The sequence below is a fragment of the Vespa mandarinia genome, chromosome 14 (genome assembly GCF_050613455.1).
Source record: "Vespa mandarinia isolate Hongniang chromosome 14, ASM5061345v1, whole genome shotgun sequence".
Taxonomy (NCBI): domain Eukaryota; kingdom Metazoa; phylum Arthropoda; class Insecta; order Hymenoptera; family Vespidae; genus Vespa; species Vespa mandarinia.
In genome coordinates, this window is record NC_140823.1 from 3,145,346 (window position 1) to 3,162,455 (window position 17,110).

The 17,110-nt window shown below is 33.6% G+C and overlaps 1 protein-coding gene across 1 annotated transcript in view; it reads left to right on the plus strand.

The window, feature by feature from the left end:
- Nucleotides 1-17,110, plus strand: part of ci (transcriptional activator cubitus interruptus) — a 104,464-nt gene that overhangs the window by 82,254 nt on the left and 5,100 nt on the right. The window contains exons 2-6 of the mRNA XM_035862202.2: nucleotides 7,348-7,769; nucleotides 9,034-9,123; nucleotides 13,813-14,010; nucleotides 16,144-16,415; nucleotides 16,826-17,077. Coding sequence (XP_035718095.1) covers nucleotides 7,348-7,769; nucleotides 9,034-9,123; nucleotides 13,813-14,010; nucleotides 16,144-16,415; nucleotides 16,826-17,077 — 1,234 coding nt within the window. The remainder of the gene's footprint in view (nucleotides 1-7,347; nucleotides 7,770-9,033; nucleotides 9,124-13,812; nucleotides 14,011-16,143; nucleotides 16,416-16,825; nucleotides 17,078-17,110) is intronic.

A 17,110-nucleotide genomic window follows, 5' to 3' on the forward strand; every position in this document is an offset into this window, starting at 1 on the left:
ATCCGCACGGAACAGGCAGCTCTTCAACTCGTTCGACGATAGAGTCATAAAAATGGAAACTTTGTGGAGGGAAGGATAATTCGTATATCGTGAGATCGTGTTCACCGTGTTACCCGTCCTTCTCTCTTTTACTCTCACTCACTCACTCACTCTCTCTCTCTCTCTCTCTCTCTCTCGATCGATCGATCGAAACGAGTCGTTTTCCAAGTTGGATGGTCGGAACGATGAATAATTCAATGAGTAACGCGTATCGATTTTGTGCACGAATTACTTCATTAAAGTCGTTCACTTCGTGGCCCGTTAAATGAGTGGTCTTGACTCTTCGAATAAACTGAATAACGATTTTCTTTCGGAAAATTTAGAAGGACAGGGAAAGGAGAGAACGAAGAAGAAGAAACTTCACGTGGGAATCATCAGTGTACGCAGATATTATCGGATTTACGATCGAGTTTTGTTGGAAGAAAACGAACATGAGGATAAAGAGAAGATGAAGAAGAAGATGAAAATGAAGAAGAAGAAGAAGAAGAAGAAGAAGAAGAAGAAGAAGAAGGAAAAGAAGAAGAAGAAGATGCGTAAAGTCGTCTAATAACAACGGCAGCGTCGTTTTGAACGTCCTCGTTAGACGTTACGGAATATTATTCGACGAATATATTCCACGTCTGCTATATCCCTTTAGAACATGCCTCGCATCCGTTAGTGCCCGTTAAAGAGACGCCTCCGAAAGTGGTAGAGATCAGAGAGAAAGAGGGAAGTGCGATAAATCTAGCGGGTGGTGCGATAAATTTCTTTCGCGGAAACACAAAAAGCGCATTAATGTTAAGCGCGAACGAACGACTACTCTCACCGACGAGAATTGCCACGAAAAGGACCTTTCTACGGGTATCGACCGTGGAATAGAGGCGAGAGGATTTTACTTTGATCGATAGTGTGTACTTTTTTCAAAGGGATGTTCGATCGTTACGATAGCTACGAGATTTCTTTTCTTTTTTTCTTCTTTCTTTATTTTTTTTTTTTTTTTTTTTTTTATTTTCTTTTTCTTCCTCTCGAGATCGAAATTAGTCGTTAAAGTAATAAATAAGTTTGTTCATATTTCATCGAAAAATTTGTAAGTCTTTCTTTCTTTTTTGTTTTTTTTTTCTTTTTTTTGTTTTGTTTTTGTATTTAATATTAATTAAAATATTTCGTGATAATTAAAATTCGTGAAATTTTGAAACTTCGTTAAATAATTTTTTATCACAAAAGTTTTCGTAAAATTGCAAAGAAAATATTTAGAAAGAAGAAATAATTATATCGAGAATTATACAAAATAATATAATCCTTTATAAATTATAAATAAATCATATCATCAAGAAATTTTAATAATATAAAATTAGTTAACTCAATTTGACAGAGGATCAAATCGTAAAAAGTTCTTAATGGAAACATATCAAATTGAAAGAATAAAGATAGGTGCATAGGAATATTGCGAAGTACTACTAATTGAAAATACGATGGTCGAGCGTAACGAATGATCGAGTTCTCCTATCCTCTGTAACGAATATCCACCTCTTTTCTCTCCTCTCTTCTTCCCCCTAGTGATTTTACCCTTGGAGGACGAACGAACGAGCGGTTTAAATGAATTAGACGCACGTACGAGCGAGGTAGTGCGAAGCGTTCAAATAGCCTATAAATAACGCCGCGAGCTAGCATATAGCGCCGTTAAGCTGGATTTTCAACGAAGCCGCGCCTTCGATAGATCCGCAACGACGGCTCGCATATCGATCGGCTTCGCGACCGATCACGCGTGTAAATATCTTGATTAACGAGCCTCTCGATTACCATCGAGCTTAGTGCTGAGACATGGCGAGGCGCCTCGCAAAATATCGCGCTAACGGCTGTCACTTGAAGCGAATCCGTTCGAGTAACGAAACCTATTCCGGTGCCTGTTTATAACTCAACAACGATTACGATCGCACTTAAGAAAAATATTATACAAGAATATATACAATGAAATTTTTAAATTAATATTTGTAATCGATTCTCAAAATTTTGTTTACTTTTTGCTTATAATATTTCTACATCAGTTCGATATAATGTATTTCCTTTCATTGACAAAGAGAATATCTTAAGGTATATATTCATGATTATCTCAAAACAAATTTTTCTTCATAGTGAAAATTTATTTATATATATATATATATGGTGTAAATGAAATTTGACTGAATTTCTATTTTCTTTTCTACTAATTTTTTTTCTTTTTTTTTTTTTTTTTAAGAATTTAATAGTCCAACGATTTTTTTCTTTACATACTTTCCAAGGAGAACAAGTTCAAATTCGTGCCTTTGACGAATTTTCGCAATGGAGTTTCTTCTTAACACTATGATTCCATTAACGTTCGAAGAAATTCGGCACAAAGTACGAATGGCAAAGTGCCAAGGTTACGATAGTAAATCATGCGGAATTTGTTCCCGATGATTCGATGAGTTAGCTGAAATCATATTCTAACACTCGTATTTAACCCATTGTGATTTGAATCATTTTATTTTCTCTTCCTCTCTCTCTCTCTCTCTCTCCCTCTTTTTTAACTTTGATTTCAAAATATTATCTTATACTTTTGATACGTGATTTATTTTTCTTTAAAAGAAGAAAAAAATAATATTATATTTATAGTTAACAAATGAATAGATAAAGCAGATAGAGAGATTACACAATTATAATATATTTTAGAAAATTATTTCACAAAAAAATTAAATCGTTGTATAAATTAGAAATTACGTTAAACATAAACATGTTTGCAATGCTCTGATCGCAGATATATAATAATTAATTGACGTTTTAATTCGAAATAGAATTACGAAATGTTAAATAAAAAATAAGATTAATTTTTCTTTTCTTTTTTCTTTTTTTTTTTTTCTATTCGTAGCATAAACTTTGATTAATTTGACGTAGGATTTATTTGATTTATCCTATTCGTCGAATTTCTCAACATTAGTGTGATATACACCTTTTGATGTATTATCAAAAAGTAAAAAAGAAGAGTTTTTCTCACGACTCGGCTTCATTCCTCTTTTCTTTTTCTTTTTCTTTTTCTTTTTTTATTCCTTACTTTTTCATCACACTTTCCCCACTTGTCTTCTTCCTTCTCGTCGCTTCTTGTGAAACAAGCGCGTGCCGTTCACCATCCCGGCACGTCTACCATATGGTTGCTTTACTCTCTCAAGCGAGTCCTGTGACTTGCATTCAGCAAGACGCTGCAATAAATATCATAACTCGAGACCCCATGGAAGTGTTAGGTTCCAGACGACTCTGTGACCCTCCCCTGATGATGTTTTTACGTTTTACTTACGATCTCTCGAAGGCCACGTATTATTTCGAACGTGATTCTGAATATGTTTATTCCTCGAATTTCTTTTCGAAGAAATGAATATATATATATATATATATATATATATATGTATGTATATATAATTTTTTTCTAACTACAATTTATTATTTGATAGCGACATTCCTTAGAACTATGCTAACCTAAAGATAAAATTCATGACTATTTTAACTTCCTTGTTCCTTTTTTTGGTCCACACGTGACTCCATTTCCACGTCATCCTTTTTCTGGAAGCTGCACGTGGCTCAACAAGGAAACCTAACAGATGTCTTGCTTAACTTGCCTCATTAACACGAGTCACGTTAATGAGCTTGCGAACCTCATCATTCTTCTTCTTTTCTGCTTTACAAAGTTAAGATTCTTTTTCCTCATCTTTTTCTTCCCTTTTTTCCCCTCTCTTTTGAAATTAGTAAAAAAAAAAAAAAAAAAAAAAAAAAAAAAATAAAGAAAAAATACAGAAAAAAGAAGAATAGAAAGAATGAGAGAAAAAGGGAAAATAAAGATAAAGAAAGAGAAACAAAATTCTTTCTCATTTTTTCATTTTTGTTTTTCTTTTTTCTTCTCTCTCTCTTTTTTTTTTTTTTTTTTTTTTTTTTATTAAGAAATACGTCGATCAATCCCAAAGATGATGATTTTCATTTCCGGTTTTTTAACATTCGAGAAAGCACGTCATGGACTTTCCATCAGGTTCTAGCTGGAGGTTTGTTAGTTGGTTGGTTGTTTGGTCGGTTCGATCAAAAGAGTCTTACTTAAAATCTGTTTAAAGAAAGGCATTACGAAAGTACCGCTTCGAAGGCCGTAGGAATGTCAAAAAGGTTCCATGGCAGACGGTACTGTAGGTAAAGATAGATGCGTCGGTTTCCGGCGTGTCGAGTTAACGACTCGAATTTTATCTCTTAGCTTCTGCTGCTGCCGTAGCTCCCTTCTCTCTTTCACTTTAGTTTCACTCTTTTCTCCTTTATTCCCCCTCCTCCCTCCCTCCCCGCTCCCATCCAGTCCTCCCACCCCTGTATCTTTATTTTCTTTTTCCTTTTTTTTCCTCCTTTTTTTTCCTTTTTACTTTTTTTCTTTCTGTTTCCCCCCACCATCCTTCCTATAAAATGTTTTCAACGGGTTAGGTATCTAAATTTATAACAACTATTATAAATAATCCATAGTCATTCTATCGGAGGAGAGGAAAGGGAAGGGTGAAGGATGATGGACGTTTCGTATTCGCAAATATATTCTCATTTTATTATAATAACGATTGTCTTGTTAATATATTTATTCGAATTTATCACTTATTTATTTGTCTCTTCCTCTCGTACGTACGTGTGTTTTCACGTATACATCGATACTTCTCATAAATTTCGTATTATTCCGACATAAGATGTCGATCGTTTTTTTTTTTTTTTTTTTTATATAAAAATAATTTATATATAACAAAGAGTTTTAACAATTATTTCACATTTATTCTAACGTTTTATATATGTTCGATGGTAAGAAATAATAAAAAAATATATTTACATTTGAAAAGGAAAAAAATTGCAATTATCAATTAAGGCATTGATCATTGTATAAAAATAATAATGATTATTTTCATTAATTATCATAATGATCATTTATTTATAATACTTGAATAGAAACGAAGTGAATGGATTTTTTGTTCTTCGTAAAAAAAAAAAAAAAAAAGAAAAAAAAAACAGGCGAAGAGAAAATTGTAAAGAAAAAGAATCATAAGAACTAGTTCGCATGTCGTTTGATAAATATCAGACATATGGACGATAATCAGGGAAGATAGGATGACAAGGAGAGAACATGTTTTATGGAAAGATAAAAAAGAGAAAAAAAAAGAAGGAAAAGAAAAAAAGAAACAGAAAAAGGGAAAAGAATGAAAGAAAGAGAAAAAGGAAGAAAAAGAAATCGCAACGATCGCGAAAATCATCTTATCTTACATGAATTTCAAAGATAGAAGAAGACGAAGGTAAGCTTCTTCTTTGGCTAGGAGGAAGAACACGTTCACGAGATAGTGAAAGCGTAAACTGACTCGAAAGCGAGAGGTTGTTCTGTTAAGCCTATTTGCTCGCTGTGTACAGCGGCTCGTGTCTCTACGTAACAAATTAAGCTTCACGAAGGTACATACGATGTGGTATCGTTTATCTCGATGGTATTACTCGTGTTTTCTCTCTCTCTCTCTCTCTCTCTTTTTCTCTTTCTTTCTCTCTCTCTCTCTCTTTTTCTCTTTCTTTCTCTCTCCCTCTCTCTCTCTCTGTCTTTCTCTTGGGGGAGTTAGGGGGAGTTAAGAACGATCGACTTAAAGAATTTCTTACGATCTCACATCGACGCGATCTCACTTTCCTGATCCTGTTTGCTCGCGGAAAAGATGCAAAGCGTTTAAACATCGAAGCGTGAACATAAAGCAGGTAACAAGAGGTTGCCATAGTGAGAGACAGGTGGGACTATCTGTGTGAGCAAAGTTAAACGGCTTAACCGGTTGACTTTGCTTGGCAAACTAGCGGAAGCAAGAGGCTAATATTTAAACAGCCTTCGAAGTATTGCAGGAGACAACTAGTGACGCGTGCCGATATATCATCTCTTCTCTTCTGTTTCACGTTGAAAAATTTGAAAAGAAAAAAAATGAAAAAAAAAAAAGAAAAGGAAAAACAAAACGTTGCGAAAACGAATCTGAAATTATTTTTATGGTCTTCCTTCTTTTTTACTCTTTCCCCACTCTTTTGCTTTTTTCCCTTTCTCTTTTGTAAAAACATTTTATTCGTTTGATATATGGAATTTATTTATTTATTTATTTTTTTTTTCTTTTTACTATAGTATTATCATATCAAAATTCATCTTCAATTATTATTTATCACGATACTTATCGTGTTATCAATCATTTTTATCTTATCAATGGATATTTGATATTATTTAAAATTATTCTTGATTTTATTAATGGATTTCCATTATTTGATATTACATGTGTAACGATTTTTGACCGATTATTCTTTTTTTTTTTTTTTTTTTTTTTGTCTTTTTAAGATTCTAACAGTGTCAATTCGTCGGATAAACTTGTATTTAATTGATGACATGTTAGATAAAATGTGACGAAAAGAGAAATGGACGCAATGTTAATACAGAATTCTTTTATTTCATTTCACCTGTCGTAGACCGTCGTTTCCCCCACCTAAGAAAACGATTTTTTGTAGGCACTCTCTACAAACAAGCTAGTATATATCTGCATAGAAATATATGGAGAGGTACGAGTAAAAAGAAAGAAAGAAAGTAAGTCTTTGAGGACACAAGACTCGGACCATTTCCTTCTGCTTCGAGCGTGACGAAACGTCGTCGCTCATAACATACGTTTCTACTTAATCTTCTGAATCAGAATATTTCAAGATAATTTAGTTTAATCATATACGACGAGACATCCTTTACAATCATGAATTGTTTATCCCATTTATTATAACGCATTGATAATATTTTCTAAAGGATTTAAAAACGTATTATTATTAAATTATCTCATTTCAATAGAAGAAGAAAAAAGAAAAAAGAAATTATTAAAAGTCTAATAATCGTATATAAAAAGTTATTTAATATTTTCTAAATAATTGATAAAATTGTAGAGGCTAAAGAAAAACAAAACAAAGCAAAAAGAGAAAAGGATCAAAAAAAAAGAAGAAGAAGAACGATTAAAACATTAATAACAGCCGACGGATATTGCGAAAAATATTTTTTCTTCTCATCTTCGTAAGGAAACAAGAGATAATTTCAATTCGAACTTGAATTTAATTAATTCAGTTAGCTTAATTAATTCAGAACATTGAATTACATTTGATTTAACGATTTGACGACGACAACAATAACAAGAACAATAACAACAACAATAAGAAAATTCTTTGACACGATGTCAAATGACATTTTGATTGATTTGACACAATTTGAAATTTTCTTCTTTAACTTATTATAAAGAATGATCGTAAATGATCGGATGTTAAATGTTCGATTTCCAGATTGTCCGGTAGCACAACGGCGATCAGCAGTACTGGTAACGGAGGTAGTGGGAACGGCAGTGGTGGTGGTGGAGCAGGAGGAGGAGGAGGAGGAGGAGGAGGAGGTGGAGGTGGTGGCGGTGGAGGTGGAGGTGGAGGAGGAAGCGGAGGCGGCAGTGGTGGAGGAAGCGGTAGTGCTGGGGGAGGAGGTGGCGGCGGTGGTGGTGGAGGAGACGGTGGAGGCGGTGGGGCCACGAGTGGTGGCGGAAACGTTGGAGGGGGCGGGACCGCAGGGAACGGGATTTCCAGCGGCGATTTCCTCCGTAGAAGTCACCCCCTCTCGGAGCATACGGCCCTGCATCCCACCTACCGGCTCAACTACATGGACCACCTTTATCATCAGCTTCAGGCCTCCACGCACAGTCCAAGCGCCTCGTTACACGGTAATTACCTTACCCTTGTACTTGTCTTCGGATAATTAGAACGGCCTACGGCCTCAGGGAATACGCACTTTCCTTTATTGTCCCTTGTCTCGGACGATTACTATGGAAGACGTTTAAAGAGCTCTACTCTTTTCTTCCTTATGTTAGTTTTTTCTTTTATCTTTTTCTTTCTTTCTTTTTTTCTTTTTCTTTTCCTTTCTTTTCTTTTCTTTTTTTTTTCGGTAATACTCAAACAAAGAAGCTTATCTGATAATAATTTTCTTTCAATTTTTCTTTCGAAAGATTTTTCAAAGATAGAACAAACTTTATTCCAATTTAATTTAATTATTATTGTTATACGTTTGCCTTATGAAATATTTAATATAATAATTTTTCAATGGGTTTTGCGATCTATAATGATCATATTGCCAACGTGACAATATTATTTTTCTTTGATAGTCTTCAAACGAATCAGAATAGAGGAGAAGAAAAAAAGGAAGAAAAAAAAAAAGTTTCTCGAGAAACTTTTTCTTTGAAAAAATATGTGATGTACGTATCGTACATACGTGGAATTTTAATTGCATATTGTTTATCTTAACGATTGCTTAAATTTAACGATCAAACGCAAAATATATAAAATATAACAATATTAATTCTTTTTTCAAATATATTAATTATCAATACGTAACTAGATATAAATGATATAAAATCATTGAATTGTAAAATAATTTAAATTTGTTTTTAATTAATTAATAAAAGCAAATGTTGTCTTTGACGATGATTGAGATTATGTTCAATATCTCTATGAACTTATTGTCGGATCCATCTCGATCGAGTTCTGTTCAATGTCTCTCATTGATACAACATCTCGAATACTTGAAACTTGACGATCCTAGAACTTTGAAATCTCCTTAGCTACGCCTCTCGTTGAGTTCCATCAAAAGGGCCCGCATTTCCGGCGGAAAATATATTCAATACGTCGTACAAAGCCCTCTTGTTATGGCTACTTCTTCTTCTTCTTTTCTCTCTCTCTCTCTCTCTCTCTCTCTCTCTCTCTCTCTCTTTTTTTACGATCCATTTCACGATGCTTCAAAATCTGCTTCCCTTTTTGTAAACAATGATGACACGTGATATTCATGATTCGAGTGAACTTACAACGATTTTTATTCGTTTCTTCTTCTTCTTTTTTTCTTTCTTTTTTTTTTTTCTTTTTTGATTATATCATGTTTTTCGATTTCAATCATTGGCTTCGATTAAAATGTTATTCAATTTTATTTGTTCGTAGGACTGGGTGGTTTGGGGCCAGAGTATATACTCCACGCAACAGGGCCATCGAGTACATTAGCATCGTCAGAATTTCCCTTTTCCATTGACGGTAAGTATTATTAATAGTTTAGTATTATCGTATCATGTCTTTTTCTTTTTATTTATTTTTTTTCCTTTTTATAAATATCTTTATTCATTAATATATTCTGTTATTGCAATCTTTAATGTCAAATGAATAATTTTATCCAAGAGTTTCCATCGTATTGATTTAAATCGTTTAAATCAAAAATTTATCATATATTTCTTTTAGAAAGTTAAGAGTTAAGAGTCATTTGTTAAGAATGAAATAATCAAATGTTAAAAGGAATAAGAATATTACATGAGAAAGAAAAGATTTACCTGATCGATCGAAAACTTATTAAATGGGGATTAAAGTAATAAAAAAAACGAAAAAAAAAAGAAAATTGAGAACTCTAAAACGATGTACTTTATAAACGAAAGAAATGTACGTACTAAAGCTCCTGAAAAAAAATTATTCTTGAACACTTATCCCGAACGTGCGATTTCTTCACACTGTAAAGATCAGCGTCGTATCCAAAAGACGGAGAACGTTCGACCATTTCTACGAATAGCCTATGGAATTCGAGCTCGAAGCTAACCTTGCGTGAATCTATCCAATACCGATGAAAAAATTCGATAAGGATAAGCGTACGCGATATTCGACACCGATATCTCGTTTCCCTCTTCAGTTGGATCAGAAAAAGGAATAAGAAAAAGAAGAAGAGAGAAAAAATGAGAGAAAGAGAGAGAAAGAGAAAGAGAAAAAGAGAAAGAGAGAATGACAAGATTAGAATAATCGTACTCGAGCTTCCAACTTATCTTATAGTCGATATTTATAAAGAAAGATTTAAAGAACATGACCAATAAATTCACGATCGATTAAGCAATTAAGACACCACCAGTACCTTGAGAAACTTTCTCTCATTCAATTTGATACATTAAATAGAAATCTTTTAATTATTGAGAATCGATCTTTTCCCACCCCGTGCCCCCTTTCAATTTTTTTTTCTTTTTTCCTTTCTTGTTGGTCCTTCTTTTTTCTTTTTTTTTCTCGTTTCGACAAGAACTATATCTTTAAGATCAATCAATCAGGGAGAGAGAGAGAGAGAGAGAGAGAGAAAGAGAAAGAGAGAGAGAGAGAAAGAGAGATACCAAAGTGGATAATGAAATAACTAAAGTGGAATGTCTTAAAATCCTTCGAGTTTCGTCACGTCGATCGCTACCAGGTTGGACACTTGCCAGTCGAGTCAAGCCAAAGCATGCTGTTTTGCGTGCGGAGGAATTATGTGTGCCAGCTAGCCGTAGGTGTAGTAGCGCTTAACAGCAGGTAGGAGATCGACCGGTTAGGAGGCCGAGAGGCTAAAAGACGACTGAAAGGGTAAACGGGGCCTCGTTAACCGCTACCTCTGCATAATTGAATCGACTCGGAGCGACATGACCTCATTAACACCTTAGCGCCTACCCTACAGGTTGTCTCACAATTCTTCTTCTTCTTCTTCTTCTTCTTCTTCTTCTTCTTCTTTCACTTGATATCGGTTATCTTTTGATTTTCAATATTCTTTGTTGCATACGATTCGTTCGAACGTTCTTCTTTGGAAAACATGTATAAATCCCAATCGATAAATGATTTCACGATCGAACGAACAAATATTAAAAAGACGATCGTATTTTCTTGATTTCTTTTTTCTCTTTCCTTCTCTCTCTCTCTCTCTCTCTCTCTCTCTCTCTCTCTCTCTCTTTCTTTTCATTTTTCCTTTTCTCTTTTTTTTAAGAATTTAAAAATATTTTTAAGTAAGATGCTTTTTTTCTTTTTCCTTTTCTTTTTTTTTTCTTCCTTCTTCTTCTTCTTCTACTTCTTCTTTCGATCCGTTTCATCGCGATCCATGAGAGAAAATGTTTTCATTAAGGGACTAAATTAATGATATATTAATCGAAAATAAATCGAATAGTGATTTGGTAAATTTGAAGTGACCTGTAGCAACGTGGCATGCGCCGCGTAGCAGAGTAGGATCGGGTGAACCGCGTCGATCGGAGTGGCCGATTGCACCAATTTACATGTCTCAATCCCATGTTCCCTTCGCGAGAAAGAGAAAAGTGCAGCGACTTACCGAGCCGTGTAGGCCTCATGGGATATCCTCGCGTATCCTGGTCGAGAGGCACGATCACATCGAGAGAAAGAGAGAAAGAGAATGAGAAAGAGAAAGAGAGATGGAAAAGAGCAAGAGTTAAGCGAAGGAAGGATCGTTCGCATATTCATTAATCTCCGTTGGGACTTCTGAGGTCCAACGACAAAGGGTCCAACCCTTCCTCTGAGAACTGATAAGATAAGAGATACTAGTTTAAACGAAAAACAAACTTTGAAAATTCGATCGATTTCATTTTAGGCTCAACAACGGCAGATCCTAAATTTCTCCAAATTTTAGGCACCAATTTATATTTCATTAACACGTTTTATAATCAACGGCCAAGATTACTAATACTTATGGACTAATTTATCAATTCAATCGATTGTAAATTATTGTTATTACGTATGCATCTTGTTTTATTATTGTATTGTATTAAACGATGTATTTAAGATATGCAAATGTCATAATACAAACGTGATTTTAATTTACAATTAGAAATGTTCGAACTTGTAAAATGTGAGACATGTTATTAATTTAATTACGAAGTTATATTAATTCAATTATTATTCATAGTACAATCTTATTTAATTTAATTGATGTAATTATAATTAATTGATGAAACATATTTTGATATGATAATGATTTTGTGGAAAGGGAGTAAAGTAAAAAAAAGAAAAAAAAAAATAAAAGAATGAAAAAAAAAAGGATAGTATTGAACAAGTTGTACAATTTCTTTCTTTTTTTTTTTAATCGAATAATCCCCGTAAAAGAAATTACATATAAATACTCAACAAAGAGAAACAAGAACAATATATCATTTGTGAGGAGGGAGAAGGATAAAGAGAAAGAGAAAAAATCTGTCGAACATCAAGCAATATATTTGACAAGATTGACTTCGTTGGAAGCGGCTCGTTTCGTTAAATTAACGCTCGCGACACGCTCGATCGAGACGAAAGAAGTAAAAGGAAAAGAAAAAGAAGAAAAATAAAAAGAAGAAGAAGAAGAAGAAGTGCAAGAAGAAAAAGAAGAAGAAGAAACAAAGAAGACGAAAAAAAGGAAAAGGCGATGGTTCATGAAGAGATAGAAGATACACAGAGAGAGAGAAAGAAAGAGAGAGAGAGAGATGCTTTTGAAGCGGTAAAAGGGAAAGGAGATACTACGGTTAAAGGGCCATTCGCCTTAACATGATGTTGAAGAGGTAGAGAGAAGACGTACCGCCGAATACGTTACCTTTCCGTCTCTTCCATTCGTTGGTACTCGCCGTAAATTGGATCACCGGTCGAATTAATAACCCACGAAAGGATAAAAGAACGTTCTGGCGCATGGTGGGTTGCGTCTGCGGAATGAGATAGAATGGAAGAGTTCAGATAGAAGGAGTAAGTAAAACAGAGAGAGAGAGAGAGAGAGAGAGAGAGAGAGAGAGAGAGAGAGAGAGAAAGATTGCACAGGAGAAGATGAGGGAGGCAAGAAAAGAAGCAGAACTACCAAGCCACGAGTAACTCTATACCTGTTGTGCGTGAACGAGTGATCAACCGAGTGGAAAGCCAGGAGAAAGAAAGAAGAGGTTCTTCTTCGTGATTCCGTTCTCTCTATATAGGGTTGCTCGTGGTCGAGAAGAGCAACGAGAGAGAGAGAGAGAGAGAGAGAGAGAGAGAGAGAGCGAGAGAGAGAGAGAGAGAGAGAGAGAGCGAGAGAAAAAGAAAGAGAGAGAGAGAGAGAGAGAAAGAGGGTAGGAGGGAGGGAGATAAAAGGAGTGGTTTTATCTTGCGGAATACGCGTGTAAGAGAAAGAGAGAGAAAGAAAGAAGGGAGAGAGAAGGAAAGAGTGAAGTAGATGGAATCGAAAAGAGGAAAGAGAGAGACAGAGTGAGAGAGAGAGAGAGAGAGAGAGAGGGATGCATGGAAGCAAACGTATAACCAACGATAGTGTACGTACAAGAAAGCCGCCACCGCGGCCTTAAGAAAGTGGTTTGTCGTTTGGGCTGCGGTCGAAAGCAAATCGCTGCTAAATCGTTCAACCCGCAAGATCGGCCCTCTTCTTCTTTACCCATTTACTCTTACCTTCGGGTACTACATTATCCCCCTTTTTTTCCAAGTTTGTTTCTTATTACCTGTATTTAATAATGTATAAACATCGTATTTATATATGCGTGTGTGTGTAAGTGGGGATAGGGTAGCGGTGATTAGAAGTATCAACAAATTATTATTATTATTATATTTATGAAAATTAATTATTCATAAATAATATTAAATGAGAAAATAAGTTTAGAAAGTAATTAGAAATCGTTCTTTCTTAACAATTATCTCTCTTTTTATCGTTAAAATAATTAATATCCTTTAAATCGTTCCTTCGTTATTCGTATTGTGATTATGTCTAAACGTCGTACTTAATGAAAAAAAAAAAAGTACGATCGTACTTTTAATATTAAAAAAAAGAAAAGAAAAAGAAAAAAAATAAAAGAAAAGAAAAAATGTGAAAATAAATTAGATACATAAATGTAAGATATGTAAATAATTTGTTTGTTGATAATTCTTGTTTCGAGTTATACGATGAATATTAAAAAAAAAAAAAAGAAAAAAAAAAAAAAAAAAAAAAAAACATTTTTAATACAGTTTCAGCATCGTCGAGATTAGGAAGTCCAAGAGCATCGGCGATTAGAGCTAGCCGTAAACGGGCACTAAGCAGTTCACCATACTCCGATCGCTTCGACATCGACAGCATGATTAGATTCAGTCCAAATAGTTTAGCGTCCATCGTTAATGGCTCAAGAAGTAGTAGTGCAAGTGGCAGTTATGGTCACTTATCGGCCGGTAAGATATTATTCTATGATATTATATTATTTTCCTCTTCCCATGTACCAGATGATGACGTTAATTATCTTTAAAAAGGAGAAAAACGAAATGAACAAACAAATAAACAAATGATGAAGCAATAAAAAAAAAAAAAAAAAGAAAATAAAAGTAAAGGACAGGTCGTGAAAGTATAGAAATACATATACATATATAAATATATATATATACATATGCATATATATAAGACGAACATAAATCATCAAAGACAAGTATAAGAAATTTAGTTGAGAAAATTGAACCTTGCTTGTCATCGTAATCATCCAGGCTTTCGATGTTCAACGATATATACCTTTTGCATGATCGAGATTCAGTAGCAGTAAATTGAGGTTCTGGCGCGCATGAAGTCATTATACAAGTGGATTACGACCGGTATATAGTATAGTAGGTAGTACCTATACACGGGCGAGAGTCAAGTGCTTACCCCAAATCGGGGGCCACCTTGCTCGCGAGTTAAGGACCATCAGTAATTTGCGATTAAATGAAGTTATTAACGAATTAAAATTCAAGAAGCGTAGCACGTCGATCGTTCCCTCTTGCGTGGCACTTACGGTTCAGAATGTTCACTTTTAAATTTACCTTCGAAGCACGCTTGAGTTGTTGGCCTTCTGAAAAAAAAAAAAAACAAAACAAAACAAAAAAATAAAAAAAAAAAAGAACAAAAAAAGAAAAGCAAAGAAAAAGAAATGAGAGAAAGAGAGACAGATTACGACGATAAAAATCTTTTTGCAAAGGGCAGAAGGGAAAAGTATAAAAAAAAAAAAAAATAAATTCTATTGAAATTTTATAAAAGACAGTGTGTAGGATTTATAGATATGTCTCATTTATTTGTTTATTTATTTATTTATTCATTTTTTTTTTTTTTTATTATAATCCCATTTATATTAATATCGTTACAAAAGCGTCCACGCATCCGGAATTAAAATAATATCACGTTGGACTATAATGAAAATCTCTAATACATTTCTAATCCCTGTCACGTTTTATATACAGGCAAGATAAAAATATTAATTGCAGACGTTAGTTACGGAATTAGTTAAGCATGCAACGACTATATCTTGCATTACATACACGAAATAATTGGATAATTGAACGAATTCTTTAAATAGATATTATCACGATGATAATATCTCTTTTTTTTTTCTTTTTCATTACGTTCGTATTGACATTATGTTTCTTTTTTTTCCTTCTTGTATTTTTATTCCAAGGAAAAAAAAAAAAAGAAAAAAAAAGAAAAAGCAACAAAAATATAAAAAGATCGTCCTTGAGTGAAAATCGTGAACAACACTCGATCATTTTCACACGATCATTATCGTAACACGGTTCATCGTCTATTCAACTGAGACAGAAGCAACAAACAAAATCATTCTGTATCCGCACGCTTAGCGTGATCTTCGAACGTTACAAGAGACCGGAGACCGACAATTAAAATGCAAGCTAAGCCTACGTGCCGGAAGTTAGCTTCGTCGTGATGAGACTGTCGAGAGAATGACCGTAGTCCGATTTCGATGATAATCTTCCTCTATCATCAACAAATACATAGTACATCCTCGTAGTAATCCTTATTTTAATCATATTTATCGATGATCGATCATTCTTTATTTTCATTTTATTTATAAGAAATAATTTATATGTATATATATATATATATATATATAATAACATATTAATTTGATATTACTATGTATCTATAATATGTGTTAATCGATACAAAATTTTATAATTAGATGTTATTCATAATAATCCTTATGAATTCGATATATTTATTATATGATCAAGGAAAAACTTAATCAGATTCGTATATAATATATAATAATATATAAATATTTTTATATCTACGTGAGATTACGTATAAATGATAATATGTAAAGATAATTATAAAAAAATAACATATATATATATATATATAAATTATTTAATAGTAAAAATGTAACAAATTAATTATACCCATGAAATACATTTCATAAATAACTTTTAGTGATCGATCAACTGATTTTTTTTGTAAAAAAAAAAAAAAAAAAAAGAAAAGAAAGGAAGAAAGAAAGTTGTCTGTATAACGAATTTCAATGAATTCCAATGGGTGTATTGTTATAGCCATGAGCCCAGCTTTAGGTATGCACCCTGGCATGGCGCCTCATTTGCAGCAGCTTCAGGCACACCTTTTGAGAAGCGCCGCCGCGGCGGCTCTTTTGCCTCACGCGCATCCTTTGCAACCGCCTGCACCACCGCCATTGCCTCCACACCCTCATTCTCACCCTCATGCGCACGGTTTGTCACCTCACTCGCAACTTTATCCTTGTGTACCACCTCATTCTACGGCATCGACGACCCTTGCTCCTCATGGAGGATTACCGCCAAAGAGTGAGGTATAAATTTATTATTATACATACATATATATATATATATGTATGTATGTATGTATGTAATATACTTGTATGTACTTTAGAATCATCGATTTAAATAAAATTAAAAGCATACAAATTTTTATTAAATTCTATAAATTTTAAATAAATATGATATTTGTTTATTCTAATGATATATCTGAGATTATATAAAATAATATATTATTATTGGTATAAATAATTAATTAATAATTTAAAACGATCAATCTCAATTAATAACTATTATCAGATATGATATATTATTCTATGAGATAATTCATGTATTCTTAAATATTGTAAATTATTTAAATAAAAAAAAATATATATATATATATTTTTTTTTTGGTAATGCACGGGGTTAATTAAAAAGAATATTCTAAAATTGTTTTTTATAGAATGCAGAATCCTGTAGGAAAGCGTCAGAGACATCTTCAAGATCAGTCACGGCGGAAGCAGATACATCTTCGAGAAGAACGTCTACCAAGGTTAAAAGAGAACCGGCAACAACTACCACCAATACAACGACAACTGCTCCACCAACTCATCCTCAAGGACTAAGTCCTAGTGAGGATCTTCGAGATGAACCTGGTGATTTTATTGAAACGAATTGTCATTGGAGAGATTGCGGTCTTGAATTTCCAACTCAGGTTATATGCATTTCCTTTCCTTTTAAATATCAT